Source organism: Notolepis coatsorum (assembly GCF_963971535.1).
Source record: "Notolepis coatsorum genome assembly, chromosome: 16".
Lineage (NCBI taxonomy): Eukaryota > Metazoa > Chordata > Actinopteri > Aulopiformes > Paralepididae > Notolepis > Notolepis coatsorum.
This window is the reverse complement of record NC_140180.1, coordinates 26,813,475-26,833,439: the sequence shown is the minus strand read 5'-3', so window position 1 is coordinate 26,833,439 and position 19,965 is coordinate 26,813,475. Positions and strand designations below refer to the sequence as shown.

At 42.9% G+C, this 19,965-nt stretch overlaps 1 protein-coding gene across 2 annotated transcripts; it reads left to right on the top strand.

Moving 5' to 3' along the window:
- Positions 1-6,324: 6,324 nt before the first annotated feature.
- LOC311243144 (catechol O-methyltransferase-like) lies at positions 6,325-17,465 on the top strand. 2 transcript variants are annotated; one of them, XM_084332254.1, is made up of 4 exons: positions 6,325-6,578; positions 14,205-14,497; positions 16,093-16,248; positions 17,122-17,465. In XM_084332254.1, the coding sequence occupies exons 2-4, from the start codon at positions 14,417-14,419 to the stop codon at positions 17,458-17,460; spliced, it is 576 nt and encodes a 191-aa protein (XP_084188380.1). In that variant the 5' UTR covers positions 6,325-6,578; positions 14,205-14,416; the 3' UTR covers positions 17,461-17,465. The 2 variants fall into 2 exon arrangements, with proteins under 2 accessions (XP_084188380.1, XP_084188379.1); XM_084332253.1 differs by having other exon boundaries at positions 16,052-16,248.
- Positions 17,466-19,965: the final 2,500 nt, after the last annotated feature.

The following is a 19,965-nucleotide window of genomic DNA, read 5'->3' as shown; positions in this document are numbered from 1 at the left end:
AGACAGAGGATGACAGGCAGCGCACAGACAGAGGATGACAGGCAGCGCACAGACAGAGGATGACAGGCAGCGCACAGACAGAGGATGACAGGCAGCGCACAGACAGAGGATTGGCACAACGGCACAGAACTCTTCTTAGCAACGTGAAAGCGCTAATTCTCATTGGTCGGTGAGCTGCTGAGCGCACGCCCATCATAGCAGAGTTGCCAAGTCTGTTTATTTCCCGCAACTTTTGGACACAATTTTGCTTGTTTTTGTAGGTCGGCTGACTCATTTCTCTCACTAAACTGGCAACCTTAAAATACGGGACAAAGGGCGTCCCGTATCAGTTCAATACGGAACACGTCTTTTAGTTTCCAATTACGGTACGATTCCGTATTTTAAGGGACGGGTGGCAACCCTAATTCAGGCTGCCATGAAGCAGTGGGAAGCTAGCATGCAGGCTAACATACAGGCTAATACCCAAGCTATATGGTCCAGGACATACGGGCTATTGAGTTAGCTAACCAGGCTGTCCAGGCTGGCACGCAGAGCATCCAGAGCAACATCGATGGACTCAGGGCTGACGTGGCGTTGGACCGCAGCGAGGCCTGGCTGGAGAAGGAGCTGTAAGCTAACATGGAAACTAACACGATGAATATGACGCAGCAAGTGATACAAGCTAGCGGGGCGTTGAACCGCAGCGAGGCCTGCTTTGAGAAGGAGCTGCAAGCTAACATAGAAGTTAACACGATGAATACGACGCAGCAAGGGATACAAGCTAACGTGGTGTTGGACCGCAGCAAGGCCTGGCTGGAGAAGGAGCTGCAAGCTAACATGGAAGTTAACACGATGAATATGATGCAGCAAGTGATACAAGCTGGTTCGGGAGAGGTGAAACGGACGGCCCCCAGGGGAGGGACAGGGAGACGCTGGATACAACCGGACCAACCAGGACTCGGGCACCGAGGTCGGCCGGACCATCCGCACACGAGATGCAGGCGCGGAGGTCGCCCGGGCCGGCCAAGATGCGAACACGGAGGCCACACACACCAACCGAGATCCGAGCACCGAGATCAACCGGACCAGCCAGAACTTGAATAACGAGGTTTCACACACCAAGCAGGACTCGAGCACTGAGGTCATACACACCGACCAAGATTCAATACCACATATGCATATAATGTGATAGTGAATGGAGGTTATGATTCAAGACACACTGCAGACAGCACACAGACCACTGGGAATACAGACAGGGTAAACACATTAGATGGGGAAATTGGGACTTGTTTCGGGACATATAATACAAATAACACGTACTAGACTAAACTGTAGACACCAACACACATGACGCACAACTAAGCATATTATTTGATAGTGAATGGAGGTTATGGTTCGAGACACACTGCAGATAACACACAGACCACTGGGAATACAGACAAGGTAAACGTATTAGTTGGGGAGGTTGGGACTTGATTCGGGACATATAATACAAATAACACGCACTAGACTAAACTGTAGACACTAGCACACAGGACACACAAATAGGATGACAGGGACAGCAGTTGCTTTAAATGTGCACATGGACAAATATGAAGGACAATAATTCAAGATGTTGGACATGAAGAGAGGCTTGGAGAATCTCCTTTGGGGGGTATCTCCGTCTCTGGGGGGGGGCTTCTCCAGTGGGAGGGCTGACCCCCCCCCAAACCGCCAACCGGGGAAAGAGTGCTAACCATATAACCATTTATGTTCACTTAATTTTTTCTTATTGTGTTAGTTTCATTTTTAATACTGCCATAGTTCAGTGGGGGGGGGGTGTCGGGGAGAGGGGCCATCGTTCCGGCGGTTCGACCTGGGGGGGGCTTGCGTGTTGTGGGATTGGTGTGGGGGGGGGGGGGGGGGTCCTGGGGGCGGTCTGGTCACCGGGCCGGGGGGGCACCGGGCTTGGGGTCGCGGGGGGTCGGGGGATCATTGAGGCGTGGTGCTTTGGCCTTCTGCTGGCCTGGGCTTGGGGTTCTCGTGGGCCGGGGGCCTAGCGGTCGGGCGGGGGCGGGTGGGAGCTCTGGGTGCTCGGCTATGCGCATGGTGGACCAGGATATGGGGGTGTTCTGTTTCTCGGGGAGGAGGGCGGGAGGGAGGGGTTTCTCTCAGGGGGATCAGAGCGGCTCGGCTTTGCCCGGCGGGGTCCTGTGTGTTGGGGGGTCGGTGGGCGTGGGGTGGGGCTCTCGGTGGCATGGGAAATAGCGGGCTTGGCTTGTGGGGGGGGGATCCCCTATCCTCTAATGTACTGGGCTGGCCCAATTGATTCAAGGGACCCGTATCGCTGGGGGCCCGGCGGCGCGCACATCGGCCTTGGATATGGGGGGCTCCTATGGGCTTAACTCAGAGGGGGGGGGGGGGGGTGTAGGGGGAGGGGGACCATCGTTTCCGCGGTTTGGCCCGGGAGAGTGGGGTCTTTGATGTTGTGGGGTCATCGGACGTGGGGTGGGGTGCTGGGTGGCATGGGAGGTAGCAGGCTTGGCTCGGTGGGGGGGTACCACCCCTCGAGTACCACCCCCTTGATTGGCCTGGCCCAATCAAATTCAAGGTACCCGTGTAACTGAGTACTCGGCCCCGCGTGAGACAGCCCTGGGATTTGGGGGAGCCCTGTTTCTGGGGGTGTATGGCGGGAGGGGGGGGGTCTCTCTCATGGAGGTCTGGGAGGCTGAGCACGGCCGAATTCAAGGGGCCCATGTGGATGTACTGTTGTTTTGTTGATGTCATTGTAGGTATTGTGTAAGTGTTGTTTGTCTATAAATGTTAACACATTAACTGCCACGCTTATATCCATCAATGTTTGATCACTGCTACCAGTCTAAGCCTATGGAGATGTTCACCTTCTTTGCAGGGCTATAACTTTTTAAATTGTATTGCTAAATTGACATTACTATGGCCCATTCAACATCGATTATCTATCGTTCAGGATGTAGGAACGTTTTACTTTTTCATTCACACATTCATACAAAAATACTGTCTAGAATATAAATATGTTTTTATTGTTTTCTGCAGTAATTCCTAGAACGTGAGATATAGGCATAAATGCATATATAGATGATCGATTGCAGTCTATTCCCTATACACGCTATATTAAAAATTTCAACTGTACATGGTCCTAAACGTTATGACTCATCATGCGCGGGTGAACGGAGGGGGGGGGGGGGGGGGGGTCGTTTATAATTCCGTGATCGTCGTTAAATGATTTATGTAGTATGGGTGATATATAGATCAGAGCAGTTTGCATGGATAATAATAAACAAAAAGGCTGAAAGTCACGGCAGCCTCCTCTTACCGTTGGGCGATGACACTGGAGCAAAAAGATCCCAGTTATTTGATGGGGATCGAGGCGATCCATTTCCGGTTTGTATAATAATAATAACAGCCCAAATCATGACGATTATTGAGTTATGGCAGCGATCGCTACACATGGACGTGTGTCTTGAGTCCCGCAACGATAAGCGAGTGGCCGGATGTATTTAGGAGACGCACCGATATCCAACCGGCATTTCCGGTTTGGCAACTCGCCGATCATCCACCAGGTGGCAGTATTGAAGCGTTGCAGAGTTGTGCCGAGTCCCACAGCATCAGACCAGGGTCCTTGAGGGAAATATTAATACCATGGCGAAAAAATGAAATATGATAAAAATAACGTTGTACGCCGTGATCTGGCAGAATTCGCATGAACTTGAAACCCGTTGTACAACGTTTTTGGCGCAGAAAGTGTTAATAAAAAATTTAAGTAAAAAAAATAAAAATAACTACTGCAAGCATATGTAAACAGGATGAGATACAAGACGATGGCTCAGGGCCATATGCTCCGGGGGCAGGAGAAACCACTCAGAATAGGTCAAGGCAGAGCAGGTAAGGTTCAACGCTGCAGGCCAGACAGAAGGCGGTATGAAGCTGTTCCATGGGACCGGTAGTGCTCATGTCCAGTATGAGGTAGAAGGTCACTGGAATGTCTATATCGATAAATTCACTCAGAGACAGAGACAGGGGTTAAAAACAAAACACTGTAGCTTGGGAGCTGTAGGTGTGTGAATGCTGCTTCCTATGCATTGTGTTTGAAAATACAGCTATTACCATGTTGGCAGGTTCCTTTAATCTGTGGCTTTATTATCTATGTTCTCTAAATACATTTCATTGTGGATATAGTCTTTTTATGTGGCTTTATGCAAAGTTGCAGTCAAATTAATCAGATCATGATTCATTTAAAAATCTTTAAAAGTCACATTTAACCTCAAGATTAAGTAGATTATATTTTTTACTCAACATCAAATGGGCTGCATTTATATAGAGCTTTTATCCAAAGTTTTTTAGACTTTATGCACGGCGGAGGCAACCATGCAAGATTCCAACAAAACATGCTCATTGGGAACAGTTAGGGGTTTGATTGATTGATTGATTGAAAATTGTATTAACAGATTGCAGAATGGGTATTGATTGATTGATTGAAAACTTTATTAACAGATTGCAGAATGGGTACAATACAGTACAGCTCAATACACACAATTGTTAAGGGGATGCAGACCAGAGAAAGACTTTCGTCTTGTTTCCACCAGGGTCCCCCATTTTCAATTCATCAGGACATATATGACATACATGACATACAGATAGTCAGTACTGCTACATCTATACATTTATGACATACCAGATTTGCAAATACAGTACTGTTTGTGATACAGAAGGAGTCAAGAAAAGGGAGTATATACATTTGACGTAGAAACTGTACATTGGAGGAGGTTGGGTGGGGGGGGTTGGGTACACTGGGATATTGACAACCATACTGGGTAATTTACATTGGAGGTGGTTGGGGGGGGGGGGGGGGGGGGGCACACTGTATAAACAAGCAAAACTGTACATTGAGGGGGGGGAGACTCTGTACAAACAAACAAAATTGTACATTGGACTATTGACAAAACCATACTAGGTAAATGACTGTACATTGGAGGGGGTTGGGTTAGGATATTTACAGGGGCCAGTGTTGAATTGCAGTCTCCCGTAGGTGTCTCTTGAGAGAGGTTTTGAAAGTGGGTAGTGATCCACATTCCTTTACAGCTTTGGGTAGGGCGTTCCACATTGATGTGGCATAATTGCGAAACGTGTTTAGTCCCTTATTTGAGCCGAATCTGGGTTTAACATGATTTGTGGAGCTCCCTCTGGTGTTGTGATCGTGGTATTCACTGACCTTTGGGAAGTATTTTGCCATGTACATGGGTACCTTGGTCGTGTAGTGTATCTTGTAGACCAGGCCCATTGCAAGTTGCTGTACTCTGTCATCTACTCTAAGCCATCCTAGGTTGTCAAAGTGGGCAGGGGTGAGGTGGGTTCTAGGAGTAAGGTCAAGCAGTAGTCTGACCAGTTTGTTTTGAGATGTTTGTAATTTTGTTTTTAGCGCCTTTGAGGTGCTTTGGTACCATGAGGTGCAAGCATAGTCGTAGTACCCCTGAATGAGTGCTCCTGCCAGAGTCTTCAGGGTATTCTTGTTTACCAGAGAGGAGATCCGGTACAAGAATCGAGTTCGTTGGTTGACTTTTTTTATTACATTGGATGCCATTTTGTCACAGGAGAGATTAGCCTCTAGGATGGAACCCAGGTAGGTAATTTCATCTTTCCTTGTGACAATATTGTCACCCACTGTAACTGAGAAGCCGTCGGTCTTGCTGAGTTTGTTATTTGAACCGAAGAGAATGGACTCTGTTTTGCCCATGTGTAATGATAGTTTGTTATCAGCGAGCCATATGCAGATTCTGCCTAGTTCCGAGCAATACAGTACAGCTCAATACACACAATTGTTAAGGGGATGCAGACCAGAGAAAGACTTTCGTCTTGTTTACATCAGGGTCCCCCATTTTCAATTCATCATAACATATATCATATGACATACAAGATACATTTATGACATACCAGTTAAGTGTCTTGCTCAAGCACTTACACGATGCCAGGAGGAGCCAGAACTGAACCGGGTACCTTATCTAGAGAGACGACCGCTCGGAACCCATTTCATTATTTTCTTTTGTAGCAAGTGGTTTCTTTGTTGCCGTCTTCATCATTAGACTGTCTTTGGTCGGAATAAGAGGTAGACAGGGTCGAGGAGATGAGAGTAGGCTATTCTTTTGCCTTTGCCGACCTCTTGTGGACTGTATGAAACAATGCTGAACAGAGGTGGGACTTCCCGAGGTAGCCTACTTCGTGCGTTTCATTGTGGTTGTCTTCCCCTGTGACGTTTCCTAATCAATGGCCGTGGTCTCTCCTTGCCCTGGCCTGCACACAGTCTGATGTTTGGTTGTCTCACTTGTCTGGCAACCAAATTATAAGCTAAACGTGTCCACTTTGCTGCAACGGCTCTATATTTAGTCACTGAACTCATTCGACGAGATTTCCACATTTCTAGGAATAAGGAAGCGTTGAGCCTCGTTCAGCAGCCTACCCGTTGATTTAGCGGAGTGTGGAGTGTGGACCTAGGCTCCTGTGTCACGTCACGTTGGCATGTTGTGAGGAGCGCACCTGCTCTTGACAGCATATCATCGACAGACAGGCAAGTGGGTAGTTTCCCTCAGGTAAGTGTAGACCACAATTTGTATTGTAACTTTACCTAATGTAACGATTAGAATTGGTAGTATGACGTTAGCTAGATTAGATTAGATTCAAATGTTTGTCATAACATCCAACCAGAGTGCAAATGTAGCAGTAAAGTGCAACAGCAATATGCAATGTAGGGGACACAAACAGATGGTCAGGAAGGCCAGTAGCGTGGTTGGGGTGGAGCTGGACTCTAGCGAGGGTGGCGGAGAGGAGGAACCTTGCTAAGCTCCAGGCCATCAGGGAAAACCCCTCCCACCCACTATGCACAGACCTGGCTGACAGCCAGGAGGAGCATGTTCAGTGCTAGGCTCACACTACCTAAATGCAGCACTGAACGGCACAGGAAGTCCTTCATTCCGACAGCCACCAGACTATACAATGCATCACTGTGCCTCACTGCATCACTGAGCACAGAGTGACAGTTACCATCTTCCTGGACTCTTACTTTTTAAACAGCACTGTGCAATATTACACCTACTGTAGACTTCAGTATATTTTTTACTTCATTTATTTACTGTATCTTTTATTCTATTTTTATTTCATTTTATTCTATTATTAGGCCATTTGTTTTGTTATTCTTATTCGTGACTTGTTCTGTCTAAATGTTTAATGTTGAGTGATTTGCAGTGTCAAATTTCCCTCATGATAATACATTTCTATTCTATTCTATTCTATATCTTTGAAAAGTCTCCATTTATTCAACACATCTGAATTCACTGAAACTGAACTGACAAAAATAAGGTGCATAAAAAAGCAAACAAAATTCCTCCACAGGCTACTCACCATCATTAGTAGAGCGGCAAGCAGCGTTTGGGGACAGAGTGAAACCTTAAAACACTGCCCCTCCACTCATTCCTGAACTTTTTTGTTAAGTCCTTCTCAAATGCCAACTGAATTAAATTGGCCTTGCGTCGATGAAGCATACTAAGGCGATGTTCTGTAAAGATGTTCTTGAGGGTAGAAAACGAATTCTTACAGAGTGCCGTGCTAGCTTCAGTAGTGTTGTTGTTGACATCAGTGCCCACTAGGGCTGTCCCCGACTAAGGATTTGGATAGTTTACTTTGATTGACAAAAAAAAATAAAAAATTTACCAGGGTGGGCACAGCTGACTCAGTGGGCGGGCCCGGCCCCCTAATGCCCGCCCATGGCGCCGGGTTTGTGTACAGGAGATTAAACTGGGTACAAAATATACAAGTTTGTACTACTGAGTGTAGTGCTAATCAGATGTGTACAGAGTGTATTAAATAGAGACAGTATATATGGGCAATTCCAGCGTTATGGATGTTACATTCAGAGAGAACATTGGAAACTTAACTTAACATTGACAAGGCATCGATTTGAATTGGAAGTATAATTTACACATTTTAGTTACACTTATTGAGATAAAGATGAGCCTGCAGTAAGAAATGTTTTGACCTTTTGGATTTTGAGATAGGTGACAAAATACACAGCGTTATGGATGTTACGCAGAAGAATTGCAGAAGAATGGGTACAGTACAGTACAGCTCAATACATACAATTGTTAAGGGGATGCAGACCAGAGAAAGACTTTCGTCTTGTTTACATCAGGGTCCCCCATTTTCAATTCATATGACACACACGCAGTGCTTGACGTTGACACCTGCCCACCTGCCCAGGGCTAGTGAAAATGCTGAGTGGCTAGTGACTTTGGAAAACCACTAGCCACAGTGGCTAGTGAGCCAAAAAGTTAACGTCAAGCCCTGCATAGGTGTGTCAATGATAATGTTCACGGCATTTGGAGCAATAATATAATTGCTAGGTTCAACACAGCCAAGGCATAGGTGTGTCAATGATAATGTTCACGGCGTTTGGAGCAACAATGTAATTGCTAGGTTCAACACAACTCTTCCACATCTAGACCCTCCATCTTGTCCCAGTCAGCCGTTGCCCCAACTGGAGCTCCTTTTGCGGCTGAGTCACTGGTCGCAGGCAGTAGTAAACAATGGAGTCAACAGTCGGATGCACAGTTGTACAGTTGGCGTGTAGCAGTATGATTACAATGATACTGTCCCCAGCAGGGGTTAGTGAAGAAGAAATTACCTATATTTATTACTTTTTGGGTGGGGGCGCGAATGTGGGGATTTTTGGCTAGTGAAAATGCTGAGTGGAAAAATGCTTTGGAAAACCGAGTCAAAAAGTTAACGTCAAGCCCTGCACACACAACATACAGATAGACAGTACTGCTACATCTATACATTTATGACATACCAGATTTGCAAATACAGTACTGTTTGTGATACAAAAAGTGTCCAGAAAAAGAGTTATATACATTTGACGTAGAAACTGTACATCTGAACACATGATGAAAACTCTGTGAATATCTTTTTCAAATAATACCATGTTTACTATCACTTTGTAGGGAAGTGCCGTTATGGATGTTACATTTTTGCGTTATGGCTGTTACATGTCTGAAATAGACAAAAAACACCAAAAATAGGGCTTTACCCACATGTTTGACTTCGGTGGACCATGTTGTAGTCTGAAAAAATGCCAGAAAATGTTCTAGAATGTTTGATTATGACATCATACTGTGACATCACAAATGTTCTAGAATGTTCTATTATGACAGTCTCGAAGACACTCTGATGTCACGAGACCGCCGCCATCTTGGTATAGGGGGACCACGGATTTCTACCATCAAATGCATGTGTTGAGGTCCGTTTTTATTACATGTTTTATCACATTCTTGTTCATTTCATAACATTTTCATACGATTTGTTTTGAAAATATTGAGGCCAACATGGCATTTCACTATTTCGAAAGCCTTTCTGGTGATTCTAAGGCGAGATATGAGTCAAAGAAGCTCCCCCTGATTGACTTGACATAATGTCCATACAAAACACCTGCAGACATGGCCATCTCTCGAATACCCAAATTGAAGCTGCTATGTTACGTTTTGTACTAATAACAAAACAAACACAGAAATCCAAATCGCAAGTTTTATACCATCACGGAGGAAAAAGTGGCTGGCGGCTAACGTTCGGCTAACTAGCTCTGGTGTTGTGGTCGTGGTAGCTACATGCTAAGCTAACGTTAATCACATCATATCGAACCGATAGGAGCTTATCTTATCTAATCTTACGTGGTGGTACCACGTGTGCCACTACCCGATCAAACATCCACGTAAGATTAGATAAGATAAGCTCCTATTGGTTCGATATGATGTGATTAACGTTAGCTTAGCATGTAGCTACCACGACCACAACAGCAGAGCAAGTTAGCCGAACGTTAGCCACCAGCCACTTTTTCCTCCGTGATGGTATAAAACTTGCGATTTGGATTTCTGTTTTTGTCATTAGTACAATGCGTAACACAGCAGCTCTTTGGCATTGTGAAGGACTGAAGAAAATTTCGCTTGATTGTCTTTAATTTGCCGCTTTAACGATCCGTTTCTGCACTAAATTAACCGTACACAATGTACCAGGCTGGGCAGTTTCCCCCCACGCTGCAGTTGCGTAGCAACAACAGGCAGGAAGTTGACTTCGACAATCACAAAAATCACAAAAAAAATATATATATTCTTTCTTTTTTTTAGTCTTAAATAGTTTCAAAATATCAGTCACTTCTGAAAATAAATTACAAAAAGTTTTTGGAAAATAGCTCTTTATTTGATTAACATAAAAAAGTGTTTTCTATACAGAGAACAGCAATATTAATATCGGTTAAATCAGAAAATGAGTTTTGGAGCAATTCCATGAAAATGTCAACCTCACCATGAAAAAGAAAGTTATAAAAAATCAAGTCCAATTCACTCTGCCTGGACTGGTTCAGAGAAATGGTACAGTATCTCCCTCTGTTATCCATGTGAGGATTGAGGTGTTCACGAATCTGATCAAAACTGACCCAGGACTTGTCCTCTTTGGTTGGAAGTGCAGCGGTAAGCCTCCATAAGGGACATGGACATGTGGCTTTTCTGAACCCTCTGCTTGACTCCTTCTCTTATGGTCACTGCATCCTTCATTCCTGGGGCCTGTCTTGAAATGTCATCCCTGGAATAATACTCATTTACTTTCTGTTTGGTTTCATTTGGGGTTTCTGTGTTTTTTGGGGTAGGTTAATCTTGTCACGATACTCGGCAAAACAATAACAAATACACATTGAGCAGACGCAAGGGGGAGATGGCAGACAGCAGCCGATTAGCAGTAGGCTAACATGGACACTGCTCTGCCTAGACCAACAATGTGTGAAAAAGTTGTGTCTGGAAATATGTTGGATTTTAATCAAACGGAGTCATAAAATGCTTCTGATTTAAATCAAACAAAGGGGTCATAATCGGACTTAACAACACACATTTTTGATAGTGTTTTTTGTCTATTTCAGACGTGTAACATCCATAACGCAAAAATGTAACATCCATAAACATGTTATTCTTTGAAAAAGATATTCACAGAGTTTTCATCATGTGTTCAGTGAGTCCGAAAAGCTTGTCAATTTCCGTAACATCCATAACGCTGTGTATTTTGTCACCTATCTCAAAATCCAAAAAGGCAAAACATTTCTTATTGCAGGCTCATCTTTATCTCAATAAGTGTAACTAAAATGTGTAAATTATACTTCAAACAAAGGGGTCATAATCGGACTTAACAACACACATTCGCAATGTAACATCCGTCACTTGCAATGTAACATCCATAACGGTAACATCCATAACACTTGTAAAGAATACAAAAAATAAAACCAGAATGACTAATTGCTGCTAATATGTCATCTTTATAAAAGTTAGCTTTGCTTAGGAAGTTTGGTTGACATTGCATTCCAGATGCATGTTTTATGACAACTTTTCCTGGAAAACGTTATGGATGTTACAGTCGCTGTCCCATAAAGGGGCATTATAACAGCATGCTTCACCTGCCAATGGAAAGACACAAAGTACATAATTGATTCACATAATTGATACAACAGCCCTTCATGACCAAAGGTGAGGTTAGAAAAATATCTGTTGATTTCTTTTGCCATTCTGGCCATTCAGAAAGTCATACAATTAGGTTAATCGAAAAATAAATTTTTACATCATTGTGTCTCCTCCTGTAGTGTGAAAAAACATGCATTCTCATAAATATTACGATCTATTTTGTACTTCAAAATATAGACCTTGATGATACATTTGAAATTGGTTTGGTTGTGATCATGTTATTTTAATTTTTTCATGGTGAGGTTGACATTTGCATGGAATTGCCCATATGACTACTACTGACCAGCAGTGTAACTAGCAAGAGTAGGATATGTATAGATATACCGGTAGTAATACTATGTGCAGGTAAGCACAGACAGAGGATAAGTATATGCGTTGAGAATAAATATATATATGGTATACAGCAGTGTAGTGTACTGCTCTACTATCTCAGACCACAGAGCTGCCACTTCCTATCAAGTATCTTGTACTGTTTCCCATTGATACAGTAGATTTATTTGTGACAGCCCACCACAATATGATTTCCAAAGCTGACACAATACACGGTCCTTTCCTCTTCTACAGCAGGGATTCTCAACCTTTCTGCTGCCAAGGCACCCCTGTGTTCAATCAAATATTCCAGGGCACCCCTACATACGATAAAGACTTTTCCGGTCCTGTCTTTTTTGCTACAATGATGACAAAAGTGCTTGCTTTCAAAATAATGTTTATTTAAGAAACCGGGAAACACATTTGTGTGTATATGCAGGCTATATAATGCATTATTAACAGGTGTTTCAGGTCTAAATGGCGTAGTACTGTTGACATTACACTGCTTGTAGTAGTAAATCAAATCGCATATTTCTTTAAATAAAATTACAGAAAATTATCACTAAAGTGCTATCTGTTGCAGCTGCACACTTTTCCATAAAAATAGCATATTTGGATAAGTGCATGTGACCATTTCTCAAAAACTGAAAATCATGTTTTTTTTTAAATACAGAAAAGGATCACTAAAGTGCTATATGTTGCAGCTGCACTGTTCTCCATAAAAATAGCATATTTGGATACGTTTGACAATTTCTCAAAAACAGAAAATCATGTATTTTTTTTACCATTTCTCAAAAAAATATAAATACAGAAAATAAGCACTCGTTCACTTAGTGGAAATTTCTAGCTCAATGCGAGGTCTGCTGCTATTGGCTAATAATACGGTCAATACGTGGGGAGATCTTTGACAAGGCAACACGCATGTCATCCTCAAGGCTCAACTTGGCCCTATATTTTGTTTTCAGAGCTGTCATGGATGAAAAGCCAGCTTCACACAGATATGTGGTGCTGAATGGTATCAACACCTTAACTGCTGCATCATGAGATACTTGGTACTCAGCACCACACTCTGAAACGAGCTCTCCAGGTGGTATCAGATGAGATTTCAATGAGTTCTTCCAAGAGTTTGGATGTGTCAGGAAGCTTTGTCTCAATGTTGTCTGTAAAGGTTTTTTTTTATCCAGAGTAACTTGGTGATCCTTTTCTGTGTTTTATTAAATAATGATTTTCCGATTTTGAGAAATGGTCAAACTTATCCAAATATGGTATTTTCATGGAAAACATCTACTTTTTCCTCCCATTTTTCTATTTTTCTCGCATCCCAATTTTCGTATCGTCCAATTCTACCCTCCCCTGTCTCGAACGCTGTTAGGCCATGCCTCCCACAAGCCGGCTGCAATGTGGACGAAGCCTTACATCACGTGTCCCCTCCGGTACTCGAGGAAGCAGCCGTCACATCTTTTCACCTGCACAGCGCGATCTCTCAGCGGCGGGGGTCTGCGTGGGAGGGACACGCCGCCCCCGTCGCTTCCTGATTCTGCTGCGCAGGCGCACCAACCGACCTGTAGGAGTTGCTGTCCACAACGTCCGATCCCCACCCATCAGCTTTCCCACCCCTAACACTGCCAATTGTGTTAGTATGAACGACCAGCCAAGCTGATAGCAATGCGCAGAGCTGGGCTCGAACCCAGCGTCTCCTGCATTGGTGGCGAGCGCCTTGCCCACTACACCACCTAGCCGCCCAGTGGTAATTTTCTGTAATCTAAAAAGAATTAAAAAAAAATAAAAAATTAAATTAAATCTCAAGGCACCTCTGGCAGCTCTTTGAGAACCGCTGTTCTACAGTATACTCTGGCTATCCTGCCCGCTCTGACCTGCCGCCACCACGAATAACCTACAAACCGCTGGGGAACACTGTAGCTAATGGTGTTAGAAGAATTACTTTTGAATTCATGAAAGGGATACTTGGACATTTGGAGTTTTAGTTGGTCATTTTCTTTCACAAGAGACATTTTGGCTGAAAATGTCTACATTTTCTTTTCCATAAAATGGCATGTCAGCATTCCTCATTACTATTAGCACTACTACAGTAGTAGGAAGACTAGCAACTAGCTGCGTCCATGTTCACATACACAAACTCTTTCATTATACTGATGGAATGAGTACGCCAAAGTTATTTTTGTTGTACTGTACCTCCTGTGCTACATTTGAATCTAATCTAATGGATCTGTCATACTATTTCATAGTAGACCTATCAATCAAATGGCCATTCTGTTCTCACTGTAGTCATGGCACTCGTAGGCACTCAACTATAAGATCTGCATAATCTCAGCCTCTTGCTCTCTCTCTCCTCCACAGACAGGAAGTGTATGACTCTCCACCGTGACTTATTTAAATGTGGCTGCTCATGGTCTGTATCCCCCTGGTACCTGTCATCGGCATGACGCTAAGTCGCTACCATGTTAAAGTCACTGCACTGTGCCGCAGAACGCTGTCCTGGGTCCTGAAGTTGGTTCAAGGGAGGGTGTGTGTGAGGAGCACCCACGCTTTTGTCTTCTCCAAATGCACTCATGGCAAAGTTCACAGTGTCCTGGAGACCTTTGACCTTCATGCGGAGACACATCCCTCTCTCAGCATTGGCCCACATACAGGTCAGTTCACACTTGAATGAATGAATGATTGCATTTCTATTAGTGCTCTTCTTTACATTATGGAATGCGGTCCGTATCTGCTTCCATCCATTTGTACTAAGCTAGGCTAGCTTGCAGCCGGACAGCTTTCTACTTAACGCACAGAGAGGAGATTGGTGTCTATCTTCTTGTGTGACTCTGGAGAAAACTGTAAGCACATTTCCCATAATGTTGGCATGTTCCTTTAAACTCTTGTGCTGTTCTCCCTCCACTGTGAAGCCACATCCCTAATATTAACCCTTCTTCCTCAATCTGTGACACCAACTATCGCCCATCGAGTACCTCCCTCCCTTGCTTGGTGCTTGATGTTGAGCACTGTTCTATGATGATGACACAATGGGATTCTGAATTGGAGAAAACATTATGATTTGTCTTTTGTTTTACGTTTACATACATAGAACTCACTCCATTTGTTGTACTGTTCGCACATAGTTTCATACATAACCTACTGTGTGGAGGTATGGGAGAACACATATAAAACAAACTCTAACCAAATGTTCATAATGCAGAAGAAAGCCATAAGAATTGTGAATCAAGCAGATTACTATGAACCGACAAACGCACTCTTTATTAAATCAAATGCCTTAAAATTGGAAGATCTTGTCGATCTTAGCACTGCAATAATAATGTACAAAGCACATAAGCACTCACTTCCAAGTGCCATTCAGGAGTTGTTCCAGACTAGAGAGAGCCGATATAGACTTAGGGGAACTTGTGTATTCAATATCGCAAAGGCAAGGACAAATATAAAAAGTCTATGTATATCTGTTAAAGGGTCAAAATTATGGAATAGCTTTGACAAAGAAGTAAACATTTGTAGTTCGCTACATACTTTAAAGAAATTATTCAAATATAAGGTGATACATAAATATAAAACCTCATTATTATCCTAGTTATATTTCATCTATAACATAGCTGTGTTCAAATAGTGACAAAGGGAAAAAGAAAAAGAAAAACATATATATATATATTAAAAAGTATTTAAAAAAGAAATAAAACATAAATAAATGTGTATACGTTTTGTACATAAAACTATGACACATTTTAACCTTTGCTAAATGATATACTGAATTATGTTTCTTTTTTGTATTTTATTTGTTTGTGTAAATAGTGTAATGTAATGTAAATAGTGTAATGTAATGTAAAAGGGTAGGCAATTATAAGCCTCGGCTTCAGCCTACACCTTTTCGGTCATTTTATTTTTTTATTTCTTTTGGAAGTTCTACTACTATGCTTTGTTAAAAAAATATTTTTTTAAAGCATTCATTCAATCACTAGGTGTTGTTCCTCACATATTTAGTCTTTTATCCAAAGGTTTAAAAAAAAAAAAGTAATATAAAATATGTTTCTCACGTAGCCTAATATGCGAGAAATAATGTGTGGTGATTATGAGTGTATCAATGTCTGAAAGAAAAACATACATACAAATTGTTTCCCTTATTTCATTCTCTTAACATACTTCCTAGATCCAGCCAAGCAAGGGGCCATGGTTTATAAGCACTCTGTACTCTCCAGGTCATGTTTTGGATGAGGTAGTGAGGCGTGTGCACCCACAGCGGGTGCTGGAGCTGGGGATGCACTGCGGCTACTCCTCCATCAGAATGCTCCGTCTACTGCCACCTTCTGGCAAACTGGTCACAGTGGAGCAGGACCCCTACACAGCAGACCTGGGGGAGGAACTCATACTAGTGGCCGGCTTCAAATACTCCCAGGTAAGTTAACACTTGTCCCTTCACACTGGGGAATTAATGATTAGGTTGCATGGTATATGGTACAGGCGATTTTCTGTCAAACAAACAAAAAAATACAGACATCCAATAAACTTTGCACACATTGCATTTTTTCATGGTGTGAAGAAATCGATTGCATCGGGAGCTTCCAGTGGACTCATCATGAATTGCAAATTAATTGCAACCGTGTATCCTATAGACGGAGAACCATATACAGTAAATTAATTTCATGTTTCACACAATGTTTTCAAACCTAATTATCTAAAGATTGTAAAGTGCTCTGTGTACATTAATAGTTAGAGGTTGATACATGGGAAATACATGGTCTGTCCAAAATACCTCGGAACAGACTCACATGGTTCTTCATCTGAAGGGTTCAAATACAAGTACATGCCTTTGTGTGACAGCTACAGACAAAGTACTTGCTTTGTCACAAAAAAAGAACCATCTTACTGTCTTTTACCACTATGTACTATTATGCTACTATGCATGATATATTACTACCTAGTACCTACTATGCTAATATGCCCATACTACTATGCCTATATTACTACCTACTATGCGAATATGCCCATACTACTATGCCTATATTACTAGTACCTACTATGCTAATATGCCCATACTACTATGCCTATATTACTACCTACTATGCTAATATGCCCATACTACTATGCACTCGGAGTGAAGCACTCAAGTTTGGCACAAACAATACCACTGCCAGAGATGTACCCCTCCAGCTGACTTGTACACAATTTGTAATCCACTTTGGATAAAAGCGTCAGTTAAATTACTAAATGACTAAATCTACTAACAGTGGAATAATTTTCTCTTACCCTCCTCTGATACACTGCATAGTTCCAAGTGGTGACATGTACCTCAGCCGAGGCCATCTCTGCCTTGAGCCCATGTTTCGGACAGGAGCAGGGGATCGGAGTGGGTTTGGATCTGGTTTTGATGGACCACAGCCCCGAGCTGTACCTTCCAGACCTGCTGGCCCTAGAGAGAGAGGGCCTCCTCAACGCTTCTGGCTGCTCTATTCTCCTGATCCACAGGAGCAGTGGGTTCACGGCCCCCAGGGACCTCCTGGAGTACTTCAGAGACAGAACCGAATGCTACTCCGTAAAGGGAGGGCTACATCATGGCATGATGGAGGTCTTTTACCAGAAGGATGGTTGTTGTATCAGGGTAGATTGATGATGTGACGCATGAATTACTGTGGCGACTGTATCAGTAAAATATTGTTACTTACTTGTTGTTTTTTAAATAAATGGAGTATTCGGGTTATTTCCCTTTGCTCATAATTTTTTTGGAATCAGAGATTCCTTATTGCAGAAGTATGTCAAAAGAGAGAAAGCAGTCGTCCCCCCGTCCCTCCCGTCCCCCCTTGGAACTCCAGGCTACATACAGTATATTACAGTGTTTTAGCCTCTCTAACTGTGGTAACTATGTGGATCAACACTACATATAGTATCTTACAGTGTTTTACCTTCTCTAACTGTGGTAACTATGTGGATCAAGTCCAGAAGCCACCAGGCAAACAGACTACTGACGGACACTCTAAATCAGGGGTGCCCAACCTTTTTTGAACCAAGATCTACTTTTTTATTTACCACCTAGCCCGAGAGCTACCAGCCAAAATTGTATATTGTAAGCAGTCATTTGAGGCTTTATAAAAGCAGCATAATGAACACAAATCTGTCAGTGCCGAGTCCGACCTCATCTTAAATAACAAACAGCATTGCTTGTTGTAGTTAACAAGGAGAGGAAGAGTTGATTTAGCAGAAGAAAAAAAAAATTAATAATCGAATTTTATTAATCAAGATCTACTTGAAATCAGCCCGCGATCTACCTGTCGATCGCGATCGACTGGTTGGGCACCACTGCTCTAAATGATCACACAGGCAGACACACAAAAGCACCTTGGTGACTTACACACCAGTGACACCACACAAGCACACTTATTACACACATGCACTACTGCTAACATATACCTTGTATGGTGTGTTGAATGATGAATCCCACTCATTCTTAAACTGAAATGCACGTTCACGATCAAATCATTTGCATACAGACACTCCCCGCCGGCTCCTTATAAGGCAAATGAGGTGTATGCAAAACAGCCAAGGTTCGGCATCTGATCCATTCAACAGGAAGCGATTTGCGACTGATCTCAAAATTACACACACACACACACACGTCCGACTCAGTGCATACTGTACTGTGCATGTGTGTGTGTTCCTGTGGGTCGCTCATCGCGCACGTGTGTGTGTTAATCTGATGACAAATAAAGACTTATACTTATACGTATACGTACTGTATAGTGTGAAATAAATCGTTTCAGCAAAGTAGGCTTTGTCAATACTTAACGACTGCACGCTTGTCAAGAGCCAATCGCGCAGTATGTTGGGAAATACCGAATCTATCACCTGTCATCTCTCTCTGAAAGGTTCCTGTGGCTAAAACCCAGAGTGTGCTCAGAACTTGTAGGTGTGGAGCAGAGAAGAGGAGAGGAGGTTGTAAATATGCGTTCTATGCGTACGGCCTGGGCTGCCAGAGCATCTGACTGTTCTAACAGCAATATATAATACATTTCAGAAGCAGAACGCACGCAATAAGTTATAATAATTATTATTATTGAAAAGTTCTAGGTTTTAAAGTCGTATTTGGGGGCAATTTGACCAATGGTTTGCTTTCAACCCATGAACTCCTTCGTCTCTCACCTTTTTATATATATTTTTTATTTTCTCTACTAAAACTGTATTGTATTGTATTTCTTGTTTTGTAAAGTGTCTTTGAGCATTATGAAAAGTGCTATATAAATCTGATGTATTATTATTATTATGAATGGTAGGCTTTTTTTTGTTTGTTTTTTTATCTGGGTAAGAGTTTCTTATCTGGGTAAGAGTGCTCTTGACTACTCTTAGAATTTGGTCTTGCCTAAGAGAAAAGCAAAAATAAGAAAACATTGCCGAATCCCAGGTAAGAAAAAAATTCTAGTTAAGAACAAAATAAGAGGAAATCTGTTCTTATATCACTTCGTGAATGAGGCCCAATGAGAGCAACATGGCAACATTGAACTTGAAACTCAATTAATCGCCCAGCCCTAGTGTCTATTCTTGAGAAACAATGTGTAGTAATACAGTAGTTCTAGTCATTGATTATATTAAGGCTTTTTTATATTTTTTATCTACTTTCTCTCCCCATTTTCTATTTTTCTCCCATCCCAATTTCGTGTTATCCAATTCTACCCTCCCCTGTCTCGAACGTTGTTAGACCATGCCTCCCACTGGTCGGCTGCAATGTGGACGAAGCCTTGCATCACGTGTCCCCTCCGGTACACGAGGAGGCAGCCGTCTCATCTTTTCACCAGACAGCTCGAACTCTCAGTGGCGAGGAGTAACGCGTGGGAGGCTCACGCTGCCCCCGATACTTCCTGATTCTGTTGTACAGGCGCACAAACCGACCTGTAGGAGTCGCTGTCCACAACGTCCGATCCCCACCCACCGGCTTTCCCACCCCCTAATACTGCCAATTGTATTAGTATGAACGACCAGCCAAGCCGGAAGCAACGCAGAGAGCTGGGCTCGAACCCAGCATCTCCTGCGTTAGTGGCGAGCGCCTTGCCCACTGCGCCACTTAGCCGCCCTATTATATTAAGGCTTTTGAAGATTTTCGGGGGCGTCATCATCATCTATATCT